The sequence below is a fragment of the Oncorhynchus keta genome, unplaced genomic scaffold, assembly GCF_023373465.1.
Source record: "Oncorhynchus keta strain PuntledgeMale-10-30-2019 unplaced genomic scaffold, Oket_V2 Un_contig_22705_pilon_pilon, whole genome shotgun sequence".
In the NCBI taxonomy this organism is placed as follows: Eukaryota; Metazoa; Chordata; class Actinopteri; order Salmoniformes; family Salmonidae; genus Oncorhynchus; species Oncorhynchus keta.
In genome coordinates, this window is record NW_026283018.1 from 18,781 (window position 1) to 35,332 (window position 16,552).

Consider the following 16,552-nt stretch of genomic DNA (forward strand, 5'->3'; position numbering starts at 1 on the left):
TATATACAGGGAGGTAATAACATGGTTATATACAGGGAGGTAATAACATGGTTATATACAGGGAGGTAATAACATGGCTATATACAGGGAGGTAATAACATGGTTATATACAGGGAGGTAATAACATGGTTATATACAGGGAGGTAATAACATGGCTATATACAGGGAGGTAATAACATGGCCATATACAGGGAGGTAATAACATGGTTATATACAGGGAGGTAATAACATGGTTATATACAGGGAGTACCAGGTAATAACATGGCTATATACAGGGAGTACCAGGTAATAACATGGCTATATACAGGGAGTACCAGGTAATAACATGGCTATATACAGGGAGTACCAGGTAATAACATGGTTATATACAGGGAGAGGTAATAACATGGCTATATACAGGGAGTACCAGGTAATAACATGGCTATATACAGGGAGTACCAGGTAATAACATGGCTATATACAGGGAGGTAATAACATGGCTATATACAGGGAGTACCAGGTAATAACATGGCTATATACAGGGAGTACCAGGTAATAACATGGCTATATACAGGGAGTACCAGGTAATAACATGGCTATATACAGGGAGGTAATAACATGGCTATATACAGGGAGTACCAGGTAATAACATGGGTATATACAGGGAGGTAATAACATGGTTATATACAGGGAGGTAATAACATGGGTATATACAGGGAGGTAATAACATGGTTATATACAGGGAGGTAATAACATGGTTATATACAGGGAGTACCAGGTAATAACATGGTTATATACAGGGAGTATCAGGTAATAACATGGCTATATACAGGGAGTACTAGGTAATAACATGGTTATATACAGGGAGTACCAGGTAATAACATGGCTATATACAGGGAGTACCAGGTAATAACATGGCTATATACAGGGAGTACCAGGTAATAACATGACTATATACAGGGAGGTAATAACATGGCTATATACAGGGAGGTAATAACATGGCTATATACAGGGAGTACCAGGTAATAACATGGTTATATACAGGGAGGTAATAACATGGTTATATACAGGGAGGTAATAACATGGTTATATACAGGGAGGTAATAACATGGTTATATACAGGGAGTACGAGGTAATAACATGGTTATATACAGGGAGGTAATAACTTGGCTATATACAGGGAGTACCAGGTAATAACATGGTTATATACAGGGAGGTAATAACATGGTTATATACAGGGAGGTAATAACATGGCTATATACAGGGAGGTAATAACATGGTTATATACAGGGAGGTAATAACATGGCTATATACAGTGAGGTAATAACATGGTTATATACAGGGAGGTAATAACATGGTTATATACAGGGAGTACCAGGTAATAACATGGCTATATACAGGGAGTACCAGGTAATAACATGGCTATATACAGGGAGTACCAGGTAATAACATGGCTATATACAGGGAGTACCAGGTAATAACATGGCTATATACAGGAGTACCAGGTAATAACATGGCTATATACAGGGAGTACCAGGTAATAACATGGTTATATACAGGGAGTACCAGGTAATAACATGGCTATATACAGGGAGTACCAGGTAATAACATGGCTATATACAGGGAGTACCAGGTAATAACATGGCTATATACAGGGAGGTACCAGGTAATAACATGGCTATATACAGGGAGTACCAGGTAATAACATGGCTATATACAGGGAGGTAATAACATGGCTATATACAGGAGTACCAGGTAATAACATGGCTATATACAGGGAGGTAATAACATGGCTATATACAGGGAGTACCAGGTAATAACATGGCTATATACAGGGAGGTAATAACATGGTTATATACAGGGAGTACCAGGAAATAACATGGTTATATACAGGGAGGTAATAACATGGTTATATACAGGGAGTACCAGGTAATAACATGGGTATATACAGGGAGTACCAGGTAATAACATGGCTATATACAGGGAGGTAATAACATGGTTATATACAGGGAGTACCAGGTAATAACATGGCTATATACAGGGAGGTAATAACATGGTTATATACAGGGAGGTAATAACATGGCTATATACAGGGAGTACCAGGTAATAACATGGCTATATACAGGGAGGTAATAACATGGCTATATACAGGGAGTACCAGGTAATAACATGGGAATATAGCCATTAATGGCTGTGTGTTGAGTTATTTTGAGAGGACAGCAAATGTATACTGTTATACAAGCTGTACACTCACTACTTTACATTGTAGCAGTGTCATTTCTTAGGTGTTGTCACATGAAAAGATATACTCAAATATTTACAAAAATGCGAGGGGTGTACTCACTTTGTGCTATACTGTATCTACCTTCATCACTCCAGTATCCCCTTCCCCTATACATATCTACCTCCATCACTCCAGTATCCCTGTCTCCTTCCCCCTATACATATCTACCTCCATCACTCCAGTATCCCTGTCTCCTTCCCCCTATACATATCTAACTCCATCCCTCCAGTATTCCTGTCTCCTTCCCCCTATACATATCTACCTCCATCACTCCAGTATCCCTGTCTCCTTACCCCTATACATATCTACCTCCATCACTCCAGTATCCCTGTCATCTTCCCCTATACATATCTACCTCCATCACTCCAGTATCCCTGTCCCCTTCCCCCTATACATATCTACCTCCATCACTTCCCCAGTATCCCTGTCTCCTTCCCCCCCTATACATATCTACCTCCATCACTCCAGTATTCCTGTCTCCTTCCCCCTATACATATCTACCTCCATCACTCCAGTATCCCTGTCTCCTTCCCCCTATACATATCTACCTCCATCACTCCAGTATCCCTGTCCCCTTCCCCCATACATATCTACCTCCATCACTCCAGTATCCCTGTCTCCTTCCCCCTATACATATCTACCTCCATCACTCCAGTATCCCTGTCTCCTTCCCCTATACATATCTACCTCCATCACTCCAGTATCCCTGTCTCCTTCCCCCATACATATCTACCTCCATCACTCCAGTATCCCTGTCTCCTTCCCCCTGTACATATCTACCTCCATCACTCCAGTATCCCTGTCACCTTCCCCCTATACATATCTACCTCCATCACTCCAGTATCCCCCTTCCCCCTATACATATCTACCTCCATCACTCCAGTATCACCTTCCCCCTATACATATCTACCTCCATCACTCCAGTATCCCTGTCCCCTTCCCCCCCATACATATCTACCTCCATCACTCCAGTATCCCTGTCTCCTTCCCCTATACATATCTACCTCCATCACTCCAGTATCCCCTTCCCCCATACATATCTACCTCCATAACTCCAGTATCCCTGTCTCCTTCCCCCTATACATATCTACCTCCATCACTCCAGTATCCCTGTCTCCTTACCCCTATACATATCTACCTCCATCACTCCAGTATATGTCTCCTTCCCCCTATACATATCTACCTCCATCACTCCAGTATCCCTGTCTCCTTCCCCCTATACATATCTACCTCCATCACTCCAGTATCCCCTTCCCCTATACATATCTACCTCCATCACTCCAGTATCCCTGTCCCCTATACATATCTACCTCCATCACTCCAGTATCCCTGTCTCCTTCCCCTATACATATCTACCTCCATCACTCCAGTATCCCTGTCTCCTTCCCCCTATACATATCTACCTCCATCACTCCAGTATCCCTGTCTCCTTCCCCCTATACATATCTACCTCCATCACTCCAGTATCCCTGTCTCCTTCCCCCTATACATATCTACCTCCATCACTCCAGTATCCCTGTCTCCTTCCCCCCCTATACATATCTACCTCCATCACTCCAGTATCCCTGTCTCCTTCCCCCTATACATATCTACCTCCATCACTCCAGTATCCCTGTCTCCTTCCCCCTATACATATCTACCTCCATCACTCCAGTATCCCTGTCTCCTTCCCCCTATACATATCTACCTCCATCACTCCAGTATCCCTGTCTCCTTCCCCCTATACATATCTACCTCCATCACTCCAGTATCCCTGTCTCCTTCCCCCTATACATATCTACCTCCATCACTCCAGTATCCCTGTCTCCTTCCCCCTATACATATCTACCTCCATCACTCCAGTATCCCTGTCTCCTTCCCCCTATACATATCTACCTCCATCACTCCAGTATCCCTGTCTCCTTCCCCCTATACATATCTACCTCCATCACTCCAGTATCCCTGTCCCCTTCCCCCTATACATATCTACCTCCATCACTCCAGTATCCCTGTCTCCTTCCCCTATACATATCTACCTCCATCACTCCAGTATCCCTGTCTCCTTCCCCTATACATATCTACCTCCATCACTCCAGTATATACGAAATATCTACCTCCATCACTCCAGTATCCCTGTCTCCTTCCCCCTATACATATCTACCTCCATCACTCCAGTATCCCTGTCTCCTTACCCCTATACATATCTACCTCCATCACTCCAGTATCCCATTGAGATTTTACAGACTGGGCCAGGGAGAGTTTGGACATGTCAGTGTTACGGGGCTTTAGTCATTTAGACATGTTACCTTGGTGGTCATAGAGACAGGGACTATGGTGTTCTGCTTGAAACATTGAGATTTTACAGACTGGGTCAGGGAGAGGTTGAACATGTCAGTGAAGACATCTACTCGGTGTAAAGATGTCCCATAGGGGGACATACCAAGTCCCAATGCTGGAGGGGTGCTGGGATGGGGACTGACAGGCTGGAAGGGGTAGTAAACTCACAGTAGACCCTGTTGCGTTGAGCTGTTGTGGTCTGTATTTGAGGAACTCTGGGGCCTGGTTCTTGAGCCTACAGAGAGAGGCGAACACTGTTGTACCTGTTAGTCTGACTCATTGATCCTGAGAGTCTGGCCATCAGTCCGATACGTTGATAAAACGCTGATATGCGATCCTCCTAGACCACCTATAGAGCCCACCCCTCCGTCTGGCTACCCACCCACTCATACTGTAGCTGTATAACCTGGCCGGACTGTACCATGTTGTTAGGCAGGGGGAGGGTGGAGGCCTGTGTGGGGAGGAGCCTGTAGCTGTATAACCTGGCTGGACTGTACCAAGTTGTTAGGCAGGGGGAGGGTGGAGGCCTGTGTGGGGAGGAGCCTGTAGCTGTATAACCTGGCTGGACTGTACCATGTTGTTAGGCAGGGGGAGGGTGGAGGCCTGTGTGGGGAGGAGCCTGTAGCTGTATAACCTGGCTGGACTGTACCAAGTTGTTAGGCAGGGGGAGGGTGGAGGCCTGTGTGGGGAGGAGCCTGTAGCTGTATAACCTGGCTGGACTGTACCAAGTTGTTAGGCAGGGGGAGGGTGGAGGCCTGTGTGGGGAGGAGCCTGTAGCTGTATAACCTGGCTGGACTGTACCAAGTTGTTAGGCAGGGGGAGGGTGGAGGCCTGTGTGGGGAGGAGCCTGTAGCTGTATAACCTGGCAGGACTGTACCATGTTGTTAGGCACGGGGAGGGTGGAGGCCTGTGTGGGGAGGAGCCTGTAGATGTATAATCTGGCTGGACTGTACCATGTTGTTAGGCAGGGGGAGGGTGGAGGCCTGTGTGGGGAGGAGCCTGTAGCTGTATAACCTGGCAGGACTGTACCATGTTGTTAGGCACTGGGAGGGTGGAGGCCTGTGTGGGGAGGAGCCTGTAGCTGTATAACCTGGCTGGACTGTACCAAGTTGTTAAGCAGGGGGAGGGTGGAGGCCTGTGTGGGGAGGAGCCTGTAGCTGTATAACCTGGCTGGCCTGTGTGGGGAGGGATGGGGTGTGTGTGTTTGTGTGTGTGTGTGCGTGTGGGGGGGGGGTCATGACGTTGGAGACTAATCCCCTGGTCTGTAAAACTGCCGGCTGATAGATAAACTGATATGTTGAATCTGCCTTTACAACTCTCTTTCCCTGGATATTGGATCTCATTTCTGTATAATTATTTGATTGACTTTAATGCCAAGGGAATATGCCAAGCCTGGTAAGAAAATATTTGGTTGATTTTTTGTGGGGGAGAATTTATTGTAATGTGTTGTCTATTTCACCTTTGAAAGTCAAATGAAATGACGTCCCATTTAACATGTTGAGTTGTTCTGCAGTGAAGAGGACAGGTACTGCTGGAATAACATCACTGATCGTTAAAACTAAAGAGCCCATTTATTTCCATGTTTGTTCTCCTTGCAGTGAAGAGGACAGGTACTGCTGGAATAACATCACTGATCGTTAAAACTAAAGAGCCCATTTATTTCCATGTTTGTTCTCCTTGCAGTGAAGAGGACAGGTACTGCTGGAATAACATCACTGATCGTTAAAACTAAAGAGCCCATTTATTTCCATGTTTGTTCTCCTTGCAGTGAAGAGGACAGGTACTGCTGGAATAACATCACTGATCGTTAAAACTAAAGAGACCATTTATTTCCATGTTTGTTCTCCTTGCAGTGAAGAGGACAGGTACTGCTGGAATAACATCACTGATCGTTAAAACTAAAGAGCCCATTTATTTCCATGTTTGTTCTCCTTGCAGTGAAGAGGACAGGTACTGCTGGAATAACATCACTGATCGTTAAAACTAAAGAGCCCATTTATTTCCATGTTTGTTCTCCTTGCAGTGAAGAGGACAGGTACTGCTGGAATAACATCACTGATCGTTAAAACTAAAGAGCCCATTTATTTCCATGTTTGTTCTCCTTGCAGTGAAGAGGACAGGTACTGCTGGAATAACATCACTGATCCTTAAAACTAAAGAGACCATTTATTTCCATGTTTGTTCTCCTTGCAGTGCTGTGTCGGTCGAGCTGTAAACTCAGAGTCTAGGAGGAGAAATGAGGTCTTCTTCATATATATAAGAAATACTTTTTTTGGGGGAGTGTGATATTTTAATGGTATAAAGCGATATTCTTTCCAATAGGAAAGGTAATACTGCATTTCACTCCGTGGCCACATCAGGATGGGACGTCCCGTTCTGATATAACAGTTGGATATGAGCTTGATGAACTGTGAAATACCTCGCTGATTTCCATGGTCATTTACATCACAATAAAAACAGAAGCTATGACGTCACATCAGGATGGGACGTCCCGTTCTGATATAACAGTTGGATATGAGCTTGATGAACTGTGAAATACCTCGTTGATTTCCATATGGTCATTTACATCACAATAAAAACAGAAGCTATGACGTCACGGCCATTCCAATAGAATCATCTGCCACATGCATATTCTCTGCTTAAAGAAAAGAATGACTTCGTTGAGGAGGCGCAAAGGGGACGTAGTGGACGATCTAACTGACAATGTGCCGTGTCCAGTATGAATAATATATGCCATTTAGCAGACGCTTTTATCCAAAGCGACTTACAGTCAGTCATGTGTGCATACATTCTACGTATGGGTGGTCCCGGGAATCGAACCCACTACCCTGGCGTTACAAGCGCCATGCTCTACCAACTGTGCTACAGAAGGACTCTACAGTACTACAGTACACAGTACAGGGAAGTAGAAGGATTCCCCTTTGACCTCTCCGTGTCCAGTATGAACTACAGTACAGGGAAGTAGAAGGATTCCCCTTTGACCTCTCCGTGTCCAGTATGAACTACAGTACAGGGAAGTAGAAGGATTCCCCTTTGACCTCTCCGTGTCCAGTATGAACTACAGTACAGGGAAGTAGAAGGATTCCCCTTTGACCTCTCCGTGTCCAGTATGAACTCCAGTACAGGGAAGTAGAAGGATTCCCCTTTGACCTCTCCGTGTCCAGTATGAACTACAGTACAGGGAAGTAGAAGGATTCCCCTTTGACCTCTCCGTGTCCAGTATGAACTCCAGTAGAGGGAAGTAGAAGGAATCTCCTTTGACCTCTCCACGCCATCAGGGACTTGTTAAGCTCAGCGTGAACTTCCTGTTTCAGTAGGACACTTCCTCCATTACTGCCAAACATGTCCACATTCTACGCGAACATTTAGAACTGCCACAGACAAACATGCCCTTCATATTGGCTCTGTGTCCTCAACTAACTGTCTCCTTCTGATGACATCACTACCCACTCCATGTGTGTTTTCAGCCATCCCACACTACCTTACGTCTGTCTCATCATTATCGATACCAGGTCCATTTATGAGAGGTTTGGTAGTTCTCAGAGGGTTGCTTTTCAAATGGGAGTTGCTTTTTAAACATTGTAGGGTAACCTTGCAGAGTGAAATGGCATTGAAGACAGACTCTAACGTTGTAGGGTAAAGTTGTAGAGTTAAATGGCATTGAAGACAGACTCTAACGTTGTAGGGTAACCTTGTAGAGTTAAATGGCATTGAAGACAGACTCTAACGTTGTAGGGTAACCTTGTAGAGTTAAATGGCATTGAAGACAGACTCTAACGTTGTAGGGTAACCTTGTAGAGTTAAATGGCATTGAAGACAGACTCTAACGTTGTAGGGTAACCTTGTAGAGTTAAATGGCATTGAAGACAGATTCTAACGTTGTAGGGTAACCTTGCAGAGTGATATGGCATTGAAGACAGACTCTAACGTTGTAGGGTAACCTTGCAGAGTTAAATGGCATTGAAGACAGACTCTAACGTTGTAGGGAAACCTTGCAGAGTTAAATGGCATTGAAGACAGACTCTAACGTTGTAGGGTAACCTTGCAGAGTGAAATGGCATTGAAGACAGACTCTAACGTTGTAGGGTAACCTTGCAGAGTGAAATGGCATTGAAGACAGACTCTAACGTTGTAGGGTAACCTTGCAGAGTGAAATGGCATTGAAGACAGACTCTAACGTTGTAGGGTAACCTTGCAGAGTGAAATGGCATTGAAGACAGACTCTAACGTTGTAGGGTAACCTTGTAGAGTTAAATGGCATTGAAGACAGACTCTAACGTTGTAGGGTAACCTTGCAGAGTTAAATGGCATTGAAGACAGACTCTAACGTTGTAGGGTAACCTTGCAGAGTGATATGGCATTGAAGACAGACAGACACAGGGGAAGTATAGAGTTGGAAACAGGACACAGGGGAAGTCTAGGTGTGGAAACAGGAAACAGGGGAAGTCTAGAGGTCGAAACAGGGGACAGGGGAGGTCGAGAGGTGGATACAGGACACAGGGGAAGTCTAGAGGTGGATACAGGGGAAGTCTAGAGGTGGATACAGGACACAGGGGAAGTCTAGAGGTGGAAACAGGGGAGGTCTAGAGGTGGATACAGGACACAGGGGAAGTCTAGGTGTGGAAACAGGACACAGGGGAAGTCTAGAGGTGGATACAGGGGAAGTCTAGAGGTAGAAACAGGGGAAGTCTAGAGGTAGAAACAGGGGAAGTCTAGAGGTGGAAACAGGGGAAGTCTAGAGGTGGATACAGGACACAGGGGAAGTCTAGAGGTGGAAACAGGAAACAGGGGAAGTCTAGGTATGGAAACAGGACACAGGGGAAGTCTAGAGGTGGATATAGGAAACAGGGGAAGTCTAGGTGTGGAAACAGGACCTACAGGAAGTCTAGAGGTGGAAACAGGGGAAGTCTAGAGGTAGAAACAGGGCACAGGGGAAGTATAGAGTTGGAAACAGGGCACACGGGAAGTCGAGACGTGGATATAGGAAACAGGGGAAGTCTAGGTATGGAAACAGGACACAGGGGAAGTCTAGGTGTGGAAACAGGAAACAGGGGAAGTCTAGAGGTGGATATAGGACACAGGGGAAGTCTAGAGGTGGAAACAGGGGAAGTCTAGAGGTGGATACAGGACACAGGGGAAGTCTAGAGGTGGATACAGGACACAGGGGAAGTCTAGAGGTGGATATAGGATACAGGGGAAGTCTAGAGGTGGATATAGGATACAGGGGAAGTCTAGAGGTGGATATAGGACACAGGGGAAGTCTAGAGGTCGAAACAGGGGACATGGGAAGTCGAGAGGTGGATACAGGACACAGGGGAAGTCTAGGTGTGGAAACAGGGAAAGTCTAGAGGTGGATACAGGACACAGGGGAAGTCTAGAGGTGGAAACAGGGGAAGTCTAGAGGTGGATACAGGACACAGGGGAAGTCTAGAGGTGGAAACAGGGGAAGTCTAGAGGTGGATACAGGACACAGGGGAAGTCTAGAGGTGGAAACAGGGACCAGGGGAAGTCTAGAGGTGGATACAGGACACAGGGGAAGTCTAGAGGTGGAAACAGGGACCAGGGGAAGTCTAGAGGTGGATACAGGACACAGGGGAAGTCTAGAGGTGGATACAGGACACAGGGGAAGTCTAGAGGTGGAAACAGGGACCAGGGGAAGTCTATAGGTGGAAACAGGGGAAGTCTAGAGGTCGAAACAGGGGAAGTCTAGAGGTGGATACAGGAAACAGGGGAAGTCTAGAGGTCGAAACAGGGGACAGGGGAAGTCTAGAGGTGGATACAGGATACAGGGGAAGTCTAGAGGTGGACACAGGGGAAGTCTAGAGGTGGACACAGGGGAAGTCTAGAGGTGGATACAGGATACAGGGGAAGTCTAGAGGTGGACACAGGGGAAGTCTAGAGGTGGACACAGGGGAAGTCTAGAGGTGGACACACGGGAAGTCTAGAGGTGGATACAGGATACAGGGGAAGTCTAGAGGTGGACACAGGGGAAGTCTAGAGGTGGAAACAGGGGAAGTCTAGAGGTGGACACAGGGGAAGTCTAGAGGTGGAAACAGGGGAAAGGGGAAGTATATTGGTGGATACAGGGAGTGTCTATAGGAAGATACAGGACAGTGAAGGCAGAATTACGTTTATGCAGTCTTAATCTGGATTAATCCGTCATGAGGACATACACACACAGAGAGGATTGCTACCGGTGTCAACTAGTACACACAGGAACTACTCTGGCTGTACGCCCACTCTCTCTCCGTACTCTCTGTCTGTCTTCGTGAGAGACTAGGGAGTGACAGTCATCCTGTGAGCCATAAAGAAACATGCTGGGTCTGACAGACTGACTGACAGACGGACGGACGGACGGACGGACGGACGGACGGACAGACAGACAGACAGACAGACAGACAGACACTGGCTAGACACATTGGAGGAAAAGGCCAGACTCCTGTAACCTCTGTCAGTGTTACAGAACAGGAAGACTCCTGGTTCAATCAGAGAACACACGTCAGTTATCCAGTGACCACACATTATCTCTGCGTTATTGCTTCACATGACATCAAAATGGCGTCACAGACGAGACATGGGGCTCAGCACATTGAATGAGCAGTACTCAAATCAAATCAAATGTATTTATATAGCCCTTTGTACATCAGCTGATATCTCAAAGTGCTGTACAGAAACCCAGCCTAAAACCCCAAACAGCAAGCAATGCAGGTGTTGAAGCACGGTGGCTAGGAAAAACTCCCTAGAAAGGCCAAAACCGAGGAAGAAGCCTAGACAGGAACCAGGCTATGAAAACTCCCTGGGGTGGCCAGTCCTCTTCTGGCTGTGCCGGGTGGAGATTATAACAGAACATGGCCAAGATGTTGAAATGTTCATAAATGACCAGCATGGTTGAATAATAATAAGGCAAAACAGTTGAAACTGGAGCAGCAGCACGGCCAGGTGGACTGGGGACAGCAAGGAGTCATCATGTCAGGTAGTCCTGGGGCATGGTCCTAGGGCTCAGGTCCTCCGAGAGAGAGAAAGAAAGAGAGAAGGAGATAATTAGAGAACGCACACTTAGATTCACACAGGACACCGAATAGGACAAGAGAAGTACTCCAGATATAACAAACTGACCCTAGCCCCCCGACACATAAACTACTGCAGCATAAATACTGGAGGCTGAGACAGGAGGGGTCAGGAGACCCATACTGGTTACCACAGGAAAACTAATGGTACTAACCAACCCATACTGGTTACCACAGGAAAACTAATGGTACTAACCAACCCATAATGGTACTAACCAACCCATACTGGTTACCACAGGAAAACTAATGGTACTAACCAACCCATACTGGTTACCACAGGAAAACTAATGGTACTAACCAACCCATAATGTATGACATCCAACTCCACTATGGAGCTGGTTACCACAGGAAAACTAATGGTACTAACCAACCCAGATGACATGTAACTCCACTTGAGCTGGTTACCACAGGATAATGGTCTCCATGTTAGATTAAAGAAAATAATGGAGGACATCTAATAGTATGGAGCTGGTTCCCAGGAAAACTAATTTCAACCCTAACTGGTTACCACCAGAGTGTGTTTGGGCTTTCTCTTGTATGAGGATAGTAAGGGTCTCCATTTCAACCCAACACCTTGGGCTTTCTCTTGTATGAGGATAGTAAGGGTCCCCATTCCAACCCAACACCTTGGGCTTTCTCTTGTATGAGGATAGTAAGGGTCTCCATTCCAACCCAACACCTTGGGCTTTCTCTTGTATGAGGATAGTAAGGGTCTCCATTTCAACCCAACACCTTGGGCTTTCTCTTGTATGAGGATAGTAAGGGTCTCCATTTCAACCCAACGCCTTGGGCTTTCTCTTGTATGAGGATAGTAAGGGTCCCCATTTCAACCCAACACCTTGGGCTTTCTCTTGTATGAGGATAGTAAGGGTCTCCATTTCAACCCAACACCTTGGGCTTTCTCTTGTATGAGGATAGTAAGGGTCTCCATTTCAACCCAACACCTTGGGCTTTCTCTTGTATGAGGATAGTAAGGGTCTCCATTTCAACCCAACACCTTGGGCTTTCTCTTGTATGAGGATAGTAAGGGTCTCCATTTCAACCCAACACCTTGGGCTTTCTCTTGTATGAGGATAGTAAGGGTCTCCATTTCAACCCAACACCTTGGGCTTTCTCTTGTATGAGGATAGTAAGGGTCTCCATTTCAACCCAACACCTTGGGCTTTCTCTTGTATGAGGATAGTAAGGGTCTCCATTTCAACCCAACACCTTGGGCTTTCTCTTGTATGAGGATAGTAAGGGTCTCCATTTCAACCCAACACCTTGGGCTTTCTCTTGTATGAGGATAGTAAGGGTCTCCATTTCAACCCAACACCTTGGGCTTTCTCTTGTATGAGGATAGTAAGGGTCTCCATTTCAACCCAACGCCTTGGGCTTTCTCTTGTATGAGGATAGTAAGGGTCTCCATTTCAACCCAACACCTTGGGCTTTCTCTTGTATGAGGATAGTAAGGGTCTCCATTCCAACCCAACACCTTGGGCTTTCTCTTGTATGAGGATAGTAAGGGTCTCCATTTCAACCCAACACCTTGGGCTTTCTCTTGTATGAGGATAGTAAGGGTCTCCATTCCAACCCAACACCTTGGGCTTTCTCTTGTATGAGGATAGTAAGGGTCTCCATTTCAACCCAACACCTTGGGCTTTCTCTTGTATGAGGATAGTAAGGGTCTCCATTTCAACCCAACACATTGGGCTTTCTCTTGTATGAGGATAGTAAGGGTCTCCATTCCAACCCAACACATTGGGCTTTCTCTTGTATGAGGATAGTAAGGGTCTCCATTTCAACCCAACACCTTGGGCTTTCTCTTGTATGAGGATAGTAAGGGTCTCCATTTCAACCCAACACCTTGGGCTTTCTCTTGTATGAGGATAGTAAGGGTCTCCATTTCAACCCAACACCTTGGGCTTTCTCTTGTATGAGGATAGTAAGGGTCTCCATTTCAACCCAACACCTTGGGCTTTCTCTTGTATGAGGATAGTAAGGGTCTCCATTCCAACCCAACACCTTGGGCTTTCTCTTGTATGAGGATAGTAAGGGTCTCCATTTCAACCCAACACCTTGGGCTTTCTCTTGTATGAGGATAGTAAGGGTCTCCATTTCAACCCAACACCTTGGGCTTTCTCTTGTATGAGGATAGTAAGGGTCTCCATTTCAACCCAACACATTGGGCTTTCTCTTGTATGAGGATAGTAAGGGTCTCCATTCCAACCCAACACCTTGGGCTTTCTCTTGTATGAGGATAGTAAGGGTCTCCATTCCAACCCAACACATTGGGCTTTCTCTTGTATGAGGATAGTAAGGGTCTCCATTTCAACCCAACACATTGGGCTTTCTCTTGTATGAGGATAGTAAGGGTCTCCATTCCAACCCAACACATTGGGCTTTCTCTTGTATGAGGATAGTAAGGGTCTCCATTTCAACCCAACGCCTTGGGCTTTCTCTTGTATGAGGATAGTAAGGGTCTCCATTTCAACCCAACACCTTGGGCTTTCTCTTGTATGAGGATAGTAAGGGTCTCCATTTCAACCCAACACCTTGGGCTTTCTCTTGTATGAGGATAGTAAGGGTCTCCATTTCAACCCAACACCTTGGGCTTTCTCTTGTATGAGGATAGTAAGGGTCTCCATTTCAACCCAACACCTTGGGCTTTCTCTTGTATGAGGATAGTAAGGGTCTCCATTCCAACCCAACACCTTGGGCTTTCTCTTGTATGAGGATAGTAAGGGTCTCCATTCCAACCCAACACCTTGGGCTTTCTCTTGTATGAGGATAGTAAGGGTCTCCATTCCAACCCAACACCTTGGGCTTTCTCTTGTATGAGGATAGTAAGGGTCTCCATTCCAACCCAACACCTTGGGCTTTCTCTTGTATGAGGATAGTAAGGGTCTCCATTTCAACCCAACACCTTGGGCTTTCTCTTGTATGAGGATAGTAAGGGTCTCCATTCCAACCCAACACATTGGGCAGGTTTCTGTCTGGTGTCTGATGAGGATAGTAAGGGTCTGTCCATTTCAACAGGTCTGTCAACAGGTCTGTCTGGGCTTTTGGACAGGTCTGTCTGGTGAGTCTGATAGGTTGGACAGGTCTGTCCATTCCAGGTCTGTCTTGTGTCCAACAGGTCCTAGTGGGCAGGTCTTCTGGTGTCTGATGTAGTTTGGAGGATAGTTTAGACAGGTCTGTCCATTTCAACCCAACACTGTCTGGGCTTTCAGGTCTGTATGAGGATAGTGGACAGGGTCTAGTGTCCATTTCAACCCAACACCTCTGGGCTTGTACAGGTTGGACAGGTCTGTATGAGGATAGGTTGGACAGGGTCTGGTGTCTGATGTTCAGTTTGGACAGGTCCCAACACCGTTTGGGTCTTCTGGTGTCTGATGTAGGTTGGAGGATAGTACAGTTTAGACAGGTCTGTCATTTCAACCCAACAGGTCTGTCTGGTGTCTGATGTTCAGTTTGGACAGGTCTGTCTGGTTATTAGGTTGTCTGTCTATATAGGTCTGGTGCTGAGTAATTTGGACAGGTCTGCTCTCCCCATCTAAACAGGTCTGTCTGGTCTGTCTGGTGTACAGGTTTGGACAGGTCTGTCTGGTGTCTGGTGTTCAGGTTGGACAGGTCTGTCTGGTGTACAGGTTGGACAGGTCTGTCTGGTGTCTGATGTTTAGGTTGGACAGGTCTGTCTGGTGTCTGATGTTCAGGTTGGACAGGTCTGTCTGGTGTCTGATGTACAGGTTGGACAGGTCTGTCTGGTGTCTGATGTACAGTTTGCATGAAAAGTGTTCAACTACATTTCCCTAGTCATGCTGAGGCATAATTGAGGACATTTGAAGTTTGCCTCGTCATGAATTATAAACATGTTTTCTCTCTTCCAGGTCCAGCATGAGGCCTTGCACATCTGTTTACCAGGAGAGTGAGCCCTGTCACCAGAGATAGAGTCCTTCCACCACAGCTACTGAGGCCTTTATCTAACACTGTATCAGAACCCACCATTAATAACAACCTAACAGTTTCAGTTGTCTGGAGTAAAAGGATCAGAAGTCACTGAGAGCAAGACAGAGTCCCTGCCAAGAATTATGCCATTATAGCCTCCTCAGTATCTCCAGCAGACAACCACTCTAGAGGTGCTAACGTAGTCCCTCTCCAGCGGTAACCATGGACGACCATTGGCAGAACAATGTGAACCAGCAGGGCACTGAGATCCCCACCTACGGGGAGGGAGGAGGCCAGGAGTACCCCTACCAGGCTGACTTCCCCCAGCAGGAGGGCGGGGGGGACGAGGATGCGAGGAGTGATGCCACGGAAGGTCACGATGAGGATGCAGAGGCGATGTACGAAGGAGAGTACCAGGGGATCCCCCACCCTGACGAGATCAAGGCGGCCCAGCGGGCGGCCAGGGCCGAGGCCAGGAAGAAGGCCAGGCTGGCAGCAGCGATGCCGGATGAGGAGGACCTGGCAGAACAGTACGAGAACATCATGGAGGACTGTGGGCACGGTCGTTTCCAGTGGACCCTGTTTATCGTGCTGGGCATGGCGCTGATGGCGGATGGCGTGGACGGATTTGTGGTGGGCTTTGTGTTGCCTAGCGCCGAGAAGGACATGTGCATATCCAACGCCAACAAGGGCATGCTGGGTAAGTCACAGTTAAAAGTTGGGGGCGGCTCAATAAAACCTGTTGTTATGGAACACCTTCTGAGAATGGTTCTTCTGTTTAAAACTTCTTTGGGATAGGGGGCGGTACTTTGACATCTGAATGAAAAGCCCAAAGTAAACTGCCTGCTACTCAGGCCCAGAAGCCTGGATATGATTGGTCGATTTGGATAGAAAACACTAAAGCCTTTTTGAAATCTGAAGCTTTATTTTGACATATTGCATGTGTATTTTCAACAATGTTAAATATCTACAATTGTGT

At 46.4% G+C, this 16,552-nt stretch overlaps 1 protein-coding gene across 1 annotated transcript; it reads left to right on the forward strand.

Annotated features, from left to right (window-relative positions):
- Positions 1-5,842: 5,842 nt before the first annotated feature.
- Positions 5,843-16,273, forward strand: LOC118383963 (synaptic vesicle glycoprotein 2B-like; the record flags this gene model as incomplete). The annotated part of the gene is made up of 2 exons (XM_052505183.1): positions 5,843-5,974; positions 15,516-16,273. A coding segment is annotated over exon 2 (478 nt), but the record flags the coding sequence as incomplete, so codon positions are not given.
- Positions 16,274-16,552: the final 279 nt, after the last annotated feature.